At 40.3% G+C, this 15,912-nt stretch overlaps 5 protein-coding genes across 5 annotated transcripts; all 5 read left to right on the top strand.

Annotated features, from left to right (window-relative positions):
* Positions 1-905: 905 nt before the first annotated feature.
* Positions 906-1,820, top strand: TM35_000053830 (uncharacterized protein; the record flags this gene model as incomplete). Its single annotated transcript, XM_029023038.1, has 1 exon — positions 906-1,820. One exon carries the CDS (start codon positions 906-908, stop codon positions 1,818-1,820), a length of 915 nt encoding a protein of 304 aa, XP_028885853.1.
* A 1,511-nt stretch (positions 1,821-3,331) lies between these two features.
* On the top strand, positions 3,332-6,352 carry TM35_000053820 (uncharacterized protein; the record flags this gene model as incomplete). Its single annotated transcript, XM_029023037.1, has 1 exon — positions 3,332-6,352. The coding sequence occupies one exon, from the start codon at positions 3,332-3,334 to the stop codon at positions 6,350-6,352; it is 3,021 nt and encodes a 1,006-aa protein (XP_028885852.1).
* Positions 6,353-7,027: 675 nt separating this feature from the next.
* Positions 7,028-9,694, top strand: TM35_000053810 (putative glucosamine-6-phosphate isomerase, putative,glucosamine-6-phosphate deaminase; the record flags this gene model as incomplete). The annotated part of the gene is made up of 1 exon (XM_029023036.1): positions 7,028-9,694. The coding sequence occupies one exon, from the start codon at positions 7,028-7,030 to the stop codon at positions 9,692-9,694; it is 2,667 nt and encodes an 888-aa protein (XP_028885851.1).
* Positions 9,695-11,513: 1,819 nt separating this feature from the next.
* Positions 11,514-13,931, top strand: TM35_000053800 (mitochondrial sodium/hydrogen exchanger NHA2; the record flags this gene model as incomplete). The annotated part of the gene is made up of 1 exon (XM_029023035.1): positions 11,514-13,931. The coding sequence occupies one exon, from the start codon at positions 11,514-11,516 to the stop codon at positions 13,929-13,931; it is 2,418 nt and encodes an 805-aa protein (XP_028885850.1).
* Positions 13,932-14,797: 866 nt separating this feature from the next.
* TM35_000053790 (protein kinase) lies at positions 14,798-15,583 on the top strand (the record flags this gene model as incomplete). The annotated part of the gene is made up of 1 exon (XM_029023034.1): positions 14,798-15,583. The coding sequence occupies one exon, from the start codon at positions 14,798-14,800 to the stop codon at positions 15,581-15,583; it is 786 nt and encodes a 261-aa protein (XP_028885849.1).
* Positions 15,584-15,912: the final 329 nt, after the last annotated feature.

Here is a 15,912-nt window from a genome sequence, read left to right as displayed (position 1 = left end):
CTAAGGTGTAAGAAAGAAGAGAAAGGAGAAAGGGAGAAAAGAGAGAGAAAAAAAAAAGGAAAAATCCCGTTATGTGTTTATCTCTCTCTCTCTCCCTGTGTGTGTGTGTGGGTGTTTTTCTGTTTTTTCCTTCAGTGAAGGGGTGTGGTGGCGAAGAGGAAGAATTAGACTTTGTTACACCTGCATCTAGGGCATTGTTGCAAATCTCCTTCTTTTCTTTTTTCTTATTGTCATGAAGTATTTCGTTTTTTTTTTTCTTTTTCCTTTTCTTTTTTCCGTTTATGTTTTGTGGAATTGAGTTTCCACTTTTTTGATTCTCGTTTTGCTTTGCTAGGCTTTTATGACACCCTGTACTCCTTCTCATTCACACGTATGCAGAATTGTGATACTCTTTGACATTGTGTCTGATCTGTTTCCTTGTTTTTTTTCGTGACTTTTTCTTTTTTTTTTCTCTCTTTTTATTCTTTATGATGTTTTTTTTTTCCTAATGCGGGGTTCTAATCTTCAAAAGAATTTTTTTTCTTTTTGAAATTCCGTAGTAGTTTAACTTATACTACTAGGTTTCCCCCCTCTCTCAAGACTTATATACCTACTTGTATATTTATATACAGTAAAATAAAACATTAATAATATCTGAAATTAAGAAGGAAGAAGTAAAAACGGTTTCCGAAGGAAACGAAACCAAAATAGAAAAAAAAAAGAGAAAATTGTAGGCGAAGGAAAAAAAAAAAAGTATATCCTTTGGCTGTTCTTACCATATATCAATCTTTAGAAGACCTATTGTGCCTGAAGGGAACACTTGCTTATTATCGTTTTAGTTATCCTCCACCGACAAGAGCATATATATATATATATATATATATATATATATATATTTATATCCATACATCCATTCATACATTCATATGAGTTTTAGTAGTCTCCAAATGACGTCGGCTCATGTGGTTATGGTGAACGGTTTGCCACAGTGTGAGGGGTGGCTGGAGAAATACTCTGTTGGTGGCGGTTTGTTTTCTACACACGATTGGCAGAAACGATACGTTATTGTTACCCGAGAAGGCATTGGTTACATGCACCATCAACCTGAACAGTCACTGTCACCATCGTCGGCGCACTGTTTTATACCGTTTGAGGAGCCGCATAGAAAAAAGGACGGTACGAAACAGCGCCCTGTTTATCTTCTGCGGCATGTGGCGCCTTTTATGCATCCTGAGATATCTTCAAAGGTACGTGGTGTGCTTTCTACCCCATCTTCTGGAAGTGAAAAATCTGATGATGTTTATTACTTTGCAATTTCTTTCACAAGGGGTAGAAGACGATTATTTTTGTTGTTTAGATGTCGTACTTTACAGGACCACGTTGTCTGGACATCTGTACTCTCTGCATATATTCCAGTTGGTAGTCTTAGCACTATTGTTCCCGTTCCTCACCCACTGGAGGCACACCACTATACCACCAATAATGGTGAATTTCTAGGGCCACGGAGAAAGTCATTCAAGTTAAAAGGATATCATCCAATAGAAAAGGTGTATGGTTTTTTGTATAGGAAAGATCCTGATCCATGTCCTCCACGAGAGTTAAAACAAATTAATAAGCGAGTTCTTGAGTGGGATGAAGGGGAAAAAACGAGGTGGCTTGATGTTTACAAGGATGATACATCATCTCCTGAAAAAACTCTTTCTTTAAGTGAAAGTAATGAAGAGGAATGGAGTAAATTATTGTATATAACGTCTGAGTTGGATGCCGCATGTGAAGTTGATTCAGTGGATTCTGCTTGTAGTGATGTGGCAGCTGAAGAACCCGTGAAAAGTGAAGAGTAAAAACCACAGAAGCGATTCACATGTCTTTTCTTTTTTTACTGTTTTATTATTATTATTATTATTATTATTATTATTATTATTATTATTATTATTATTATAGTGAAGACTCTATGTGATTCTTCTTTCGTTAAGATTACCATCTCTATTCAACGCAGTAGATAAGGGGTTTATTTTTCCCTTCCCTCTATCTTTGTCGTTTTTTCCCACTCTTACGCGTGCCGGTTTTCCTTTCTTAACAATAATGTTCTTCTTCTCTTTGTGTTTATGTGTTTACGGTACTGCAGAAATGCGTATGGGATGGAACATAGTCCAGAAAAAGAGAGACAGTTGAAATGGAAAATAAAATAAAAAAAGGGAAGAGAATGATCGAAAAAGAAAAAAAAGAAAAGAAAAAAAAAATAAACAAAGGTATATTCAGTCTGTGCCATTGTTATGAGGAAGACCCTTTCCAACTCAACAGTGGTAACGCTGGTGTTGCTGTTCCTTGTATCTTTTTCTTTCTTTATTTCTTTCTGTGTATATGTGTGTCAGTAACCCTTTATTTTTCTGGACAACGTTTCTGATGGTTGTTGAGCGTTCACGTTTCCCATTTGTTTTGTTTTTGTTTTATTTTAATAACTAGCTCTGGCGCAGGCACATAAACTGAGACGTACGAAGATACGTTGGGAACGGATATTATATATGGGCTCGAATAGAGCAAATGATTAAAGAGAGAAAAGTAAGAATCGTGATAATAGATTATCAGTTTGATGTCTTTGAAGCGGAAGAGAACTTCTATGCTCATTTTTTTTTTTTTTTTTTTTTGGGTTCTTTTTTTTTTTTTTTTTTTTTAGTTTGGTTTTCGTTTTTACTACGATTTGTTCACCTTTCTCATTTGTCTTTTTTGTATGTGATTGTGACGCACTTTCTGAGATTTGAGTTTAAAGGTAAAAAAAAAAAAAAACAGAAAAGAGCTTGTTTTTTTTTTTTTTTTAATTGTTGTTATGCTTTCCGTTGAAGTCCCTTTTTTTTTGCTTTTTTCCCTTTCCCGTATTATTATTCCTCTGTTCTAGTTTTTTTTTTATTGTCTGTTTGTCTTTGTGTGTGTATGATTTTTGCTGTATAAAGTGGAAAGGCATTTTTTATTTATTTTATTTTTTTTTTCGTTTCATTTTTTCTTTTTTTGTTGAATGATTGCACTTGTGCATCGCTTGAAACGTCAGTTCAAGTGTCTCCCTCACCTTTTTCAATCACAACTTATGACTTCTTAACATACCCACACAAACATGCCCTTCAAGATAAAATATAATTATGTTCCCCTGTGTGCAGATATCTCCTTCGTATCACAAGAGCATTTCTCTCTATTACTTGTTTTCTTCTTTTCCTTTCTTTTCTATTTTAATTTCATATATATATATATATATATATATCCCCCTTACTTTAAGGCGATACATACATATATATATATATATATATATAGATTTTTTGGTTTTCCTGTGAAGGGGCGGTGTGTTTGTTTGTGTGTGTACGCCATGGGAACGTCCATGTGTGTGCCGCGGTCACGGCGTGATGACCGGCTGCTCGCGTACTTTGGCATTCCGGTGAGTACACTCGTCGTGTATGAACAGCGGGCGGTGTTGCAGTCAACAAATTACATTCCCAGCGTTCCCATATTGCTGCAGGATATCGCATTCTACTGGGATACACAGCAGGAGAAGGACTACACGGGTGCGGATAAAAACGGCAACAGTTCCCCATCCGCTGTATCACCAGACAGTATATGGATTGCATCCGCAGAGAAGACAATCAACGATTTTGCAAAGAAGAGTAAACTACTCTCGCTTAATAAACGTGTGCGGGTGGAGAAGAAAAATGGTAATCGTGCAGAGAAGCCTTCAGGAAAACGAGCCAATCGTGTGTTTGAGAAACCATTTCGTAGTCTGTTTGCAAAAATGCCTCTCCGTGCACCGCACTTTGTGGCTTTATTGACATTATTTTTACGTAAATTACCTGAACCGCTTTTACCACCATTGTTTGTGCGACAAATGGAGGGGGTGTTATCAAATAGTAATATGTCAGAGGCCGCAAAGTCTCAGGCGTTGCAAAAGGTGGATCGTCAATCGTTTAATTCAAATTATGCAGCGGAACATGCCACTTTTCAATACCTAAAGCAGTTGGTGCAACGACACCGTGCAGAGTTGATTGCAGCTGAAGTGGAGGTATTAGTTCGCTCAATGCTGCGGGAATCTAATGAGTGTGTTGTGGAGTTTATGATGCATCAAGTACGACCTTTAGTGAATCCTGTGATACCCGCTTCTGCACGTGGTGCGTCAATAGAGAACAGTCATGGTAATGATAAAAGTAATAGTAACAGTAGTACTAGTAGGAGTAATAGTACTAGTAGTAGTACTAGTGGTGGTAGTACTAGTAGTAGTAGTAATAGTAGTAATGCTAGTCGTGATAGTCAAAAGAAGACCAGATCAGTATCGAATGTACACATGGATGAAGTTCCACCAGAATCTAATGAGAAGAATACAAGTAATGCAGGAAGTGTCTTATACTCATCCGCCTCGCCTCATCACTCTGAGGCAGAAGAAAAGAAAGAAACGGATGATAAATGTGTAAAACCACAAGCAGAGGAATCAGTGTTTACCGGCGGTGGTGATTCTTCAGAATCCAAAAAAGATACTCACGAAGAAGTGAAAAGGACAGAAGTTGAATTAGATGGTGAAGAGAAAGGTGTTGTAGCACCAACAAGAAAAACAAAAACCACTACTACTACTACTACTAATGCTACTGCTGCTAAGGAAACATTGCATGACGCGGTTGTAGCTCCTCCATTGACTACAATGTCTTGTGCATACTCCACTGAGTCCCCGGAGTCAGAAGCAGCAGAGGAAGAAATTTCAAACAGCAACATCATCAGTAGTATTCATAATGATAATGATGATGATGGAGATCATGATCATGATGATAATAATAACAACAACAACAACAAGAGTAATGGTAGCAGCAGTAAAAAGGGGCTTCTCACAACAGAACAAGACCGGGAAACGACAGATGTAGTGAAAGTAAGACCAGACGACGATGGGTGTAGTCAAGCGATGCCTATACTGCGATGCGAAGAGAAAAATTCAAAGAAAAAACACACCTCTCAAATGGAGGAAAAAGAAAGTACTCGATTAAGTGAAACAAGAAATATTGACTCAGCGAGTAGTGTAGAGGTGGATTCTAAGCGTTTAGAAGCGAAAACGAACAAACGACAAGGAACCCAACAGTCCGAAATCCATGTTGCTGTTGCTGCTGCTGCAGTTAATAATAATAACAATAATAATAATGACCTTCCGGACGAATATGAAGGTAAGAAGAGGGTTGTGAGTGGCAACAAGAGTAACTTCATAAAGGGTGTTGACAGGAATGGTAATTATACTGAACTGGATATGGACGCTGTGCTACCAGAAGTTAATTCCTCTACGGGCTCATTTCCCAAACGAAACTCATTCCATCACGAGAGGGATGTAGTTCCAGTAAAAAAAGAGAAGGAACAGATGAACGTTACACCTGGGCTTTTAGCAGAATATCTACCACAGAGTCAAAGGAAGACATTAGAATTCACAACAGGTTCGCAAACTATTCAACCAGTCTTGAGTTCATCTCTCTACTCCGAAAAAGAAACCCACAGTACCGTCACAGGTGGAAGGCGTTTCGTTGAAGAACATCCACGGCATGCTGCATTACTGTTAGCAAAGCAAGCTTTCCTTGGAAAAGACTATTTACCTCCAACAAAACTTCAGCTGGACAATAAAACCTCAGAGTTGGCGTTAAACTCAGATGCTAAAGATACCAATAATGACGTATCTAAGGCTGTTCCTCTATTCCAGTTTTCAGGGAGTGATAAACCATCCGGTGGTATTGCAGTAGAGGAACATTTGTTTGACTCGGAGGAGAATACTTCTCACTTTCCAGAAAGGGAACATCAGTTTCCATTGCAGTTGCTGCAACAGCAATCAGGGGAAGAGCAATTACGTAATTCCGTCATTCAATCACTGTTGACAAAAGTAGAAGAATTGAGTGTTCAATGCAACGCACTCGCAGAGCTTGTGAGTAGTAACATGACACCAACCGCACAACCATACCAAGACCAGACAATGATAACAAAAGAGGTGGAAAAAAAGATGGTGATTTTAAAGGATGTGGTGCGTCAGATGGCAGAATGCCATTCTTCAACTGTGGGGGATCTATTAAAGCTACAACAACAAGTCACACAACAACAACAACAACAATTGGAGAGTACTGTGGCAGAGAAGCAAAGCTGGCGGAATGATGCGATTAGTGCCAAAGAGGCAGCACTTGAGTTGCAGCGTCGCTGCGCTAATCTCGAGACGGCACAAATTGAAGGGAAACAACAACTACAATACATGTCTGCAATTTTAAAAGATTTGGCGTACAAACTGGAGTGTGGGGAAAAGGAAAATCTCGATCTTAAAGTGGAGGTTGCTGCCCTTCAGCGACAAGGCTTACTTCTGCGTGAAAAACTACTCTCTTCCTCATGATATAAATGGTTAGGACACAAGAGTGAAGATGTTTCAATTAAGGAATTGTGCTTTTTTTTTTATCCTACTATTTTCGTTAGAACATCCAATGCTACCCACAAATTCCCTTTCCCGAAGGTTTGTAAAAAGAGAAAAAAAAAATCATTTGCCACTCAAAAGTGAATTTTTTTTTTTTGTCTGTGTGTGTCGATTGGTTGTTTTCAAAGTCGTTCCTAGATTCCTTTATTTTTGTTGTAATGTTTTTTTTTTTTCTCTTGAGATCAGTCGATATGTTCTTCTTCCTTTAACCTTGGAATAGGGTTAAAAGAAATTTTCAACTTTGATTATCATTGCTTTGGCTCTCGAGATGTGGAGCTTGATTTAAGACTGTATGGGCTGAGGTAATGTATGATTATTTACTGTTGCTGCTGCTGCTTCAATCCAGTAGAGCACAGCTGAGCACAAAGTTATGTGTTTATTTCATAGATTGTAATTTTATCTTAATATTCTTTTTTTATTATTATTACCTCAAGGCCGTTGGTTCTATTTTCATTTATTTTGTGTTCTTTTTTTTTTTTTTGTCTGTACACTTACCCTATCATTCCTCTTATATGTTTCTGTAAATAAGGGTGACGAGAAGAACGAGTAAACACGAAAAGAAAAGGAATAGAGGATAACAGGGACCTGTATCCACTCATGTCAACTTGTTTTGTACTCTCTGAACTTTCACAGAGAGAGAAGGAAAAGATCATGCTTCTCTTGGCTGCTGCTGATGAGAGTGCCTGGCATGCTGTCCGTGATGACTGGAACAATCTTTACATTGAATGGCGGGTGAACTCCACGCATCCTGCATTATCAATTCCACCTCTCACACCCGCAGACGTAAAGCAACCACCACCACCACCACCACAACAACAACAACAACAACAAAAAGAAGAAAAACAAAAACAAAAACAACAAAACGAACAACAAAGGTGGGATGGAAGTGCAGCAACTAGAGAGCACCGCGGTACATCGCCGTTGGGTCGTTGGGTCACACGAACACATGGCATGTCCCCATCCTTGAGAAAGTCACTATCGTTTAATAGTGGCCCCAATGCTGACTCTAGTCCATGGACTATTGATTGGAATACGGACAGTGTTGTTACCGCCGAACAATTCTACACTGCCAATACATCTCACCCATTCGCTAGCGATGACTCACATAAACCCCATAAATCACAAATACAAAAACAACAACAACAACAACAACAAAGGGTACGAAATAGAGCAATGAGTAGTATGAGCGCTAGAGGCCGACGTGGAAGTTCGCAGCATGTGCGAGGAGGTACTCCTTTTCTGAATGGACAGTCAGTATTTCTTCGGCGATGCTCAACGCCTCGTCAGTCATCTGTTTCGCTTCCAACTTCAGTGGAACGATCTTTTTCTAGGCGTAATAGCAACAACGTTACCTCTTCTTTAGTATCCAATGTAGACAATGCTTTCAGTCACTCAACTACTACACGCTCTGCACAATGGGTCTCACGACTAGTAGAAGACATCATGAGTTATGTAGCAAAGTTGGTTACAATTGATAATAGCCAAGTACGGTCAGTTGCTGCGTTGACGGTTACAGTATTGAAAGCTCGCTACGGTGCATTTCAGTGGAATAAAATGTTAAAAGAGCTTGCTTATGGTCTGCATCTATACCATAGTATTTGTCCTCTATGTCGCTTATTTCGTGAACTTTTTGTAGATGAGTCTTCCTCTGCTTTGGAAGACCTTTCCCTCTTTGCTCGACTTCATCGCAGTGCTTTAAAGTATAGTACGGTAGAGGTGCAGAAGGTTATCCTTCCACATTCTATGAAAAACGGAGAAAATGGTGAGGATGACACATCACACTCTGTTTTGCAATATACAATTGCCTCTCGCCGCTATGTGGAACTTCATTTGCTAACAAGGGTTCTTACTGAAATGCTTGCAGCGGTGAGTATTATAGATAGTAGAAATATAGGCAAGAAATGTTCTATGGGGAACCGTCGAAAGTTAAAACCGGCGGAAGTAGTGGGGGTAAAAGCAATTGTAGCGTACTGGGTAGAAGAGGAATCATGTAATTGTGATTCATTAGCCTTTGATCTTGGTGGTTATGTAGACTTACATGAAGTCATCGCTGTTGTTGTCTCCGCGTTGAGATCATCACATAATCCTAACACCACTGAAAATCCGAACGCAATGATGATGATAAAACCAACTCGAGATAAAGATACTCTGCAGGGTAAAATAGAAAAGCCGAAATTACAGAATGAAGATAGAGGTAGTGAAGAGGCTATTACGTCCGTAGCACATGCTCGTTCGATAGTGCAATCTCAAGGGCGTGTTCCGGAAGGAACAGTACAGTTTCTTGGAAAGTCTAAACATCTACAAACAGCATCACCGTCAGTAGTTTCAAAATCTGTGCAGTTTTCCTCAAACCACTCTGAGAAATCAACAAGGAAAAATGAGGCTACAGATTCTTCTAATATTCGAATCTTGTTACGGGGAGTATCAGAAGAAGAATATGATGAACCGTACCAGCGTGCACAAGAGAGTGTTAATCAAACGATATCGAAAGAACAAAACTTGAAGGTTTCGAAGAGGGATAATCCACTAAGAGAAACAACAGTTAGAGAATGTACTCCTTTGACTAATGGCGGTAAGTCGTCGGCATTGGATTCCCGACGAGAGGTTGCTGCACCTACGGAAGTTTACACCGCACCACAGCAAACATCAGGAGCCCCACTCGTTGTAGACCTAGACCCTAAATCGCTCGAGGGTTGTGAACAACCATCATCGTATCACTCTTTGCCGTCAAGGCAGTCAACGACACAGGATGTAGAAACACAAAAATACGGTACTGAGACGCAGCCACAGCAATATTTTGCGGCTTTGGCAGCTATTGACGCTGAACTACAACGACGCCGCGAGTTTCTTACTTCAACAGTTGCGATTGATCTCACCACACGAGGAATGGTTTCAGATACATCTAAGGGATTTGATGAGCAGACATCAGCTGCGAAAAGGAGCACACACTCACCGGAACGTCTACAGATGCAGCAAGATTCTACATACACTGCTGTAGCGGCAGAGCTCGCTAAACCAATTGAGTCCACTGCACCACCAGCTAACGCTGGTACATTCTATAATGTCAATAACCCTCCAATGATGCTGCAGCGTCCACCGAACTCCATTCTAATGCCTTCAAAGTATCAAACACAAGTGAAGCCGGTTGGACGCCATGGAGAAGAAGAAGAGGGTCTTCCGATGCCGAGTGATCTAGAAATGCTGACAGACGACGAGCGAAACTTACTTGCAGACCTCCGTCAGGCGTTGAGTCATCAAACATAGAAAGATATATGCTATCGTCTCGTAATTACCACACAGTCTTTTTTTTTTCTTTTGCTTTCTGTGTGTGTGTGTGTTGGTTGGTTGATTGATTGATTGATTTGGAGAGTCAGACAAAAAAAAAAAAAGATGGTTGATAGAAAGAGAGAAGGAGGGGTGGGATGAACTGGCCGGTTTTCGGCGTGTCATATATATATATATATATATCTTTTTTTTTGTATTTTTTAGAATATTGCATTTTGTTCTCTCGTAAATGAAATGGATACATTTTATGAGGTGAACGGAATAAACTGAAGTATTTTTTTTTGTTTTTTTGTTTTGTTTTTGAAAGGTGAAATTATGCTGTACATTACATTTGTATAGTCTGGTTGCTTTGATTGTTCTTGGCTATTACACACCAATATTATCATTAATTTTTGAAGGGTTTCCATATGGTTTGAATTAATTTGTTTTCCCTTTCCTAATTTTTATAGTTTGTGTTGAAGGATTCCGTTATACAAAATGGGAAACATCCCATAGACTATTCTTCACTCTCCTAAAACCATAAGCAGAGTTTTATTATTTCCTTTGCAAAGCCGGTGATGATAGGGAAAACAAGGAAAAGGATTTTGCCGATTCCCCCTTTATGAATGGGTTAATTGAAGTAGCATTAAATCCTAGAGGAACGAGACTGTCTATACACGGCCTTTGTGTGACACACCGTAGTTGATCCAACTATTTCAATCATTCCTTATTATTATTATTGTTTTTTTTTTTTTTTGTTATTTTCTGCTTCTTCATTCTTTCCATTCCTTGGGTTCCTGTCTTGGCGGAAGAACTGCAGCATTTATGTCTGGGGTGTGTGAAGGAGTACTGGAGGGATGGTGTTAGAGTGAGAGTGAGGTGCCGGACAGCGCGCTTGGTTGGGTGCCCACTGCTTCTGCTTTAACTGCAATAGTAGTTAGGAGCGGTGGCAAGGCATTCGGCTGTTTAATCCCTAACCCTAAGCTATGGAGCAGCGCTGCTGGAACTACCTGCGGCGGATCAGTCTGGTGTTGTTTTGGCGTTTTCCAATCTCAATGATCTTTACCACTGTCTTTCTGTGCTCCTGTAAAACTCCTCACTTGTGGTACCACTTTGGTATGGCACATGATGTGACGTTTATTTCTCTGATGGCAAGGCCTATGAATGGATTGAAAGGAGTGGGAAACGAAAAAAAAAAATAATAATAAGATAGATGTCAAGTAAAATGCGGATCATTCGGTTGTCCGTGTCAACACATTATTTCTTTTCTCACGTATATTTTTCTGCTCTTCTGCTACGGACCTTGCTGTATGTCTTTCTCTCTTTTTCCGGCCACACTACTGCCACTTTAGAGGGAGAGCATATGTTGTCTTGGAAGGTAATGGAAGACGACAGGACCGTGTGCGTTTAGAAAAGAGAGCGGTTGTTTGGGCACTTGTGTTCCTCCCTTTTTTCCGACACTGAGGCTGTATCTCTGCTTCTATTACCCATGTAGAAGCAAACACTAGTTTTTTTTTTCGGCTTACCTTTCTTTTAGTTCTGCACCATGTCGTCTGGTGTCTGTATAGGTGCAGAAAACAATCTGTAATACGTACGTATTTCTATTTGGTTTATTTACGTACACATGACCCTTTTTCTTTTTGAATTTCTCTCTTTTTTTTGTGTGTTTGGACTTCTCCTCATTCATCGGTTCTCTTCCTTTTTATTTCTTTTTTCAACAGCTCACTCCCCCTCAAAAAAATAATAATATTTGAAGTCTTTTCTCTTGACTTCTTAATTGTGCTTCTAGTGACGTTTTTAAAGAGTCTCCATTGGGCAAATGGCGAGTAATAATCCTCTGGCGGAGAAAAATCATTTGGGCGACCAAGAGACCGTATTCACAGAGACCCCGTTAGGCGGCATCTCAAATAATCATCACAAAGATAATAAAATAACCTCGGAGGAGGTATGTCTTCCTCATTCTGTTAGTATAGATGATAATCCAGTAAGGTTATCTTCTAGTATCCATTTAGCTTCTGGAGTATTTGGTGAAGAATCCCCTTGTAACGCAAGCACTAATAGTGTGAAGCAAGAGATTATTAATTTACTTTCGGATGAAGTGGCCACGGAACCGGGAGAGCATCCTGAAAGAGTATTCGAAGGAAGTAGATCTGACTTGCGATGTAGTAAATCAGAAACAGCGTCACACTCTCTAGCACGTTCTTTTCAATCACAACACACGAGGAAAGATGATGATTTAACCTCTTCTCGCTGTCCCAGTGTGTTTGTTGATTATCAAAATCCAACATCAATAATGGCTTCTTCGCATCGTCGTACCTCACAAGCTTATGATGTACGTTCGAGGGCTTCAACAAAGGTGAGTGTCGATTTCTCAAGCACAAATTCATATACACATGAACATGTACCTGGACCATTTTCAGAGGAAATGCAGCCGGAATCACCTATATTTGTTCGACAACCCGTTTCTACGGAGGACTTGATGCATGAGAGAAACATTGTAAGAAGTTTTAATGCCTTGAGTAGCGAAGAACGTCGTCTTGAAATTGTTCATGCTCTTTTTGAAAAGCATATCCAACCGTATGAAAGACGTCCTTCTTTTACTGCAGATACTTGGGATAAGATAAAACGAGTGGGAAACAACGAAAAAAATTTTGCTATTCAATTTGACCGTAAGCGGTTTTGCTTTTATGTAACTTTAATTCATCGAAAGTACCGACTGTTTTTGTTTTCTTTCTTACTTCGTCTATTTTGCTTTTTTTTATTATGGGTTATTATGTATTGTCTTATTTCACCCACCGATTTTATTCCTGGTGGTTTATACTTTGATACGGCTACTACAATCTTTTTTGCTGGAGTTTTGGGCACTGTTGTATCAAGAATTTCCAGAGTACCTTCTCTTGTTTGTATTATTGCAGCTGGAATTTTATACAATAACATTCCAACTACGGGATATTTAACTTCAGGTATTTCATCAACGATGCGGGTATTCGTTGGAACATTTGGACTTGCAGTGGGAGTTCTTCGAGCTGGATTGTCACTAAATATTACAGCATTAAAGGAGAATCTTCTCTCTTATATGATGTTTGGAATTCTTCCTATGGCTGCTGAAGCGGTTGTTCATGGTTTTCTTTGTAAAGAATTATTTGGATATCCAAATTTTCAATGGGCTATGATGGAGGGTTTTATAGTTTCTGCTATTGCCCCAAGTGTGGTGGCTCCTGCTCTGATTGATTTACAGCGTAAAGGTTACGGAACACGAGGAGGTCCGGCTATGATGCTGCTCACCTGTACTACTATAGATGCTGCTATTTGTGTATGGGCTATTCAACTTCTCCTTGCGTTTGAGTTTTCTACTATGAGTAGGACTCTCGCTATTATTCTCGCACCTGTGCAGATGATAGCCGGTTTTTTTGGAGGAATTGCGCTTGGCGGCATCATGTACTTTTTTCTCTTCTACGTTCTTTTTAAAGAGGGGGAGTGGATTTCTGTCTCGGACGCGGCCCCTCTCCGTGTGACGCTGCGGCACGCCACTCACGCCCGGCGCTGGGCGCTCGCCCTCTTTTTGTTGTTGAGTTTCGCGGTGTTGGCTGCCGGCCGCATGGGCGCCTCCCTCGGGGGTGCCGGTGTGGGGGCCAGCGCGATGGCTGCCGTCTTTGGGCGTCTCAGCAGTCGGCGGGCGGCCGGTAATGGCGCTGCAGTCCGGCAAGATCTCGCGCGGAGCCTCGCCACCGTCTGGGACTACGCCGTCATGCCGGCCCTCTTCGCTCTCACAGGGGCGGATATTGACGTGCACGAAGTCTTTAACCGTGACTTTATTGGATACGCCATTGCCGTCACCGTGGCCGGTCTGGCCGCCCGTTTCGTGGTTGCCGTACTGACACCGCGACTCATGCGCATGCCCCTAACATGGCGTGAGCTTCTATTCTGTGGTATTGGGTCTCTGGGAAAGGGATCCGTACAGGGTGCACTAGGCGCGGCAGCAATGATTAACGCTCAGCAGGAGTTACTGCGTGCGGTAACGGAGGAGGAGATAGCCCAGGCGGAGCGGCGTGTAGCGTATGGACGTGTTATGAAGAATACCGCCGTGTTGTCTATGCTCATTGCCTGCCCACTCTGTGCCATTCTGATCGCTTCTCTCTCCCAGAAACTACTAAAGCGTGACGCAGAACTTCCATACGAGGTAGTCGGTAGTAACAGTGAGGAAGAAAAAAAGAGTGCCGAACAGAAATCATCATAAGAGAAGGCTCACCTCTTTTCTTTTGTTTTCACACACACTCTCTCTCTATATATATATCCATTCTATAGGTATTCTACATGGTCGTTTTTTTTTCTTTATTTTGGATATTTCTGAAGGTGAATGCGTGTTGAGATGGGATTAAATGAAGAAGGAGTGTTTTTGTTTTCATTTACTCTTTCTTTTTCCCTTTGAGTTGATTTATTTCCATAAGACACTGCGTTAGAAGTTGGCGATTGAAGTTTTTTTTTTTTTTTCCCACCCTTCTCCAGTACTCTCTAGAAGGAAGAGTGTAGCTGTGATGGGAATGTAAAGGTTTCCCACTTCGTAGGTTCTCAACCTGTTCGTGTGCTGTAGTTTTTTTTTTCTTTTTTTCTGTTTAAATGAATTACTTGATTTGCCAGTGAATGGACGCTTGAGAGATATGGAGACTCATAGCTTCGATTATACTGAATCAAACTCTTTCCTTTCTGTGCTTTTGATGTTGCTTTTTTTTCGTGGAAGTAAAACGCAAGGTTGAATCTATACGTGTATTATACTATTTCCTTGTTCTTGTTTTTCACTCTTTTTTTTTTTTTCTTCTTGTGCGCAAGTGTGCCATGTTTTTCACTTTCTATTGTTTTCTCTTATACAAGATGTATTCTCCCACCCCCAGAATCCTATAGTTGATATATATATTTTCTTTCTTTCGCTTTTATTTGAGCGAAACAGTGTTTATTTTTGGATGAGAAGGACATGGTGTTTTTTTTTATTTATTTATTTCATTTCCATCAAAGAAAATATGAGGACCACTATCATTATTATGATCACTGTTAATGTTTTTTTTTTTTTTTTGTTTTTTCTTCCGTTCTTATGGGTAGGAAAGAGTGATGAAGGACAAAGGAACTGAAATGGAATTGCACACAAGCTCTGTGGAAGTCGGTTCTGTGCTTTCACAATGTGCGGAATCAAAGGTGTACGAGTGTGACTTTTACAACTACCGGGCCGTTTGTAAACATCGCTTTCGCAAGGATTATCGTCATCCTGTATTGGATCAGAGGCTTCGTGAACAGCGAACTGTACGTGAAGCTCGTGCACTTATGCGATGTCGTAAACATGGCGTAACCGCCCCAACTGTGTTTGCTGTTGATCGTGACCGTTGTGCAATTATAATGGAACGCATTGAAGGCCTTACTGTACGTGATATTCTCGACAATCAACAACGGCAACAACAATCTGTCGAGCAAGCGAAGAATGCTGCTCCCACAATGGACAGATATCTTTTGCAGGGTATAGGAGAAATCGTTGGTCTTCTACATAACGCAGACATCATCCACGGAGACTTAACAACATCAAATTTCATGTGTACGACGCAGTTATTGGAAGATTACCAAACCTCTAAAGAGGAATATAAGAAAAAGACGTCTGCTCGTTATGGTCTTGTTGTATTGGATTTTGGTCTGGTGATGGACAAGAACAGTGCGGAAGAACGGGCGGTGGATCTGTACGTGCTGGAGCGTGCAATCAAGTCATCGCATCCCTATCTCGAGCACATTGCCTCTTCGCTAGTTCTTGATGGTTACCGCCGCACAGTAGATGCGCAGAAGGGTGCCGCCACACTTGCAAGACTTGAGGCAGTGCGGGCTCGCGGGCGTAAACGCAGTATGATTGGATAAATATGTAACAGGCCTCATTTTACCAAGAGGGAGAGAGAGAGAGAGAGACATAACTTGTCATTATCTATCTATCTTTTTTCTCTCCCTATTTGGTGTTTCTGCTCAACGTCAACATACATACGTTTACACAAGGAGGTATGCATACATACATATATGCATGGTTTTTTTTTCTTCTTCTTTTCTTTCTTTCTGTTTGATACCAATCGTTTCATCCCCCTTATTTTTCCTTTACTCTTCAAGCAATATGTTCTTTCCTTTTTTGTTTACTTTGTTCTTGTACATGACCTCTAGTATTCTTTTTTTTTGTTGTAGTCTATACCTTTGTACTT

The sequence above is a fragment of the Trypanosoma theileri genome (genome assembly GCF_002087225.1).
Source record: "Trypanosoma theileri isolate Edinburgh chromosome Unknown TM35_Tth_5_V1, whole genome shotgun sequence".
NCBI classification, from domain to species: domain Eukaryota; phylum Euglenozoa; class Kinetoplastea; order Trypanosomatida; family Trypanosomatidae; genus Trypanosoma; species Trypanosoma theileri.
Note: the sequence above shows the minus strand (reverse complement) of the source record. Positions and strands in the feature narration are given on the sequence as shown.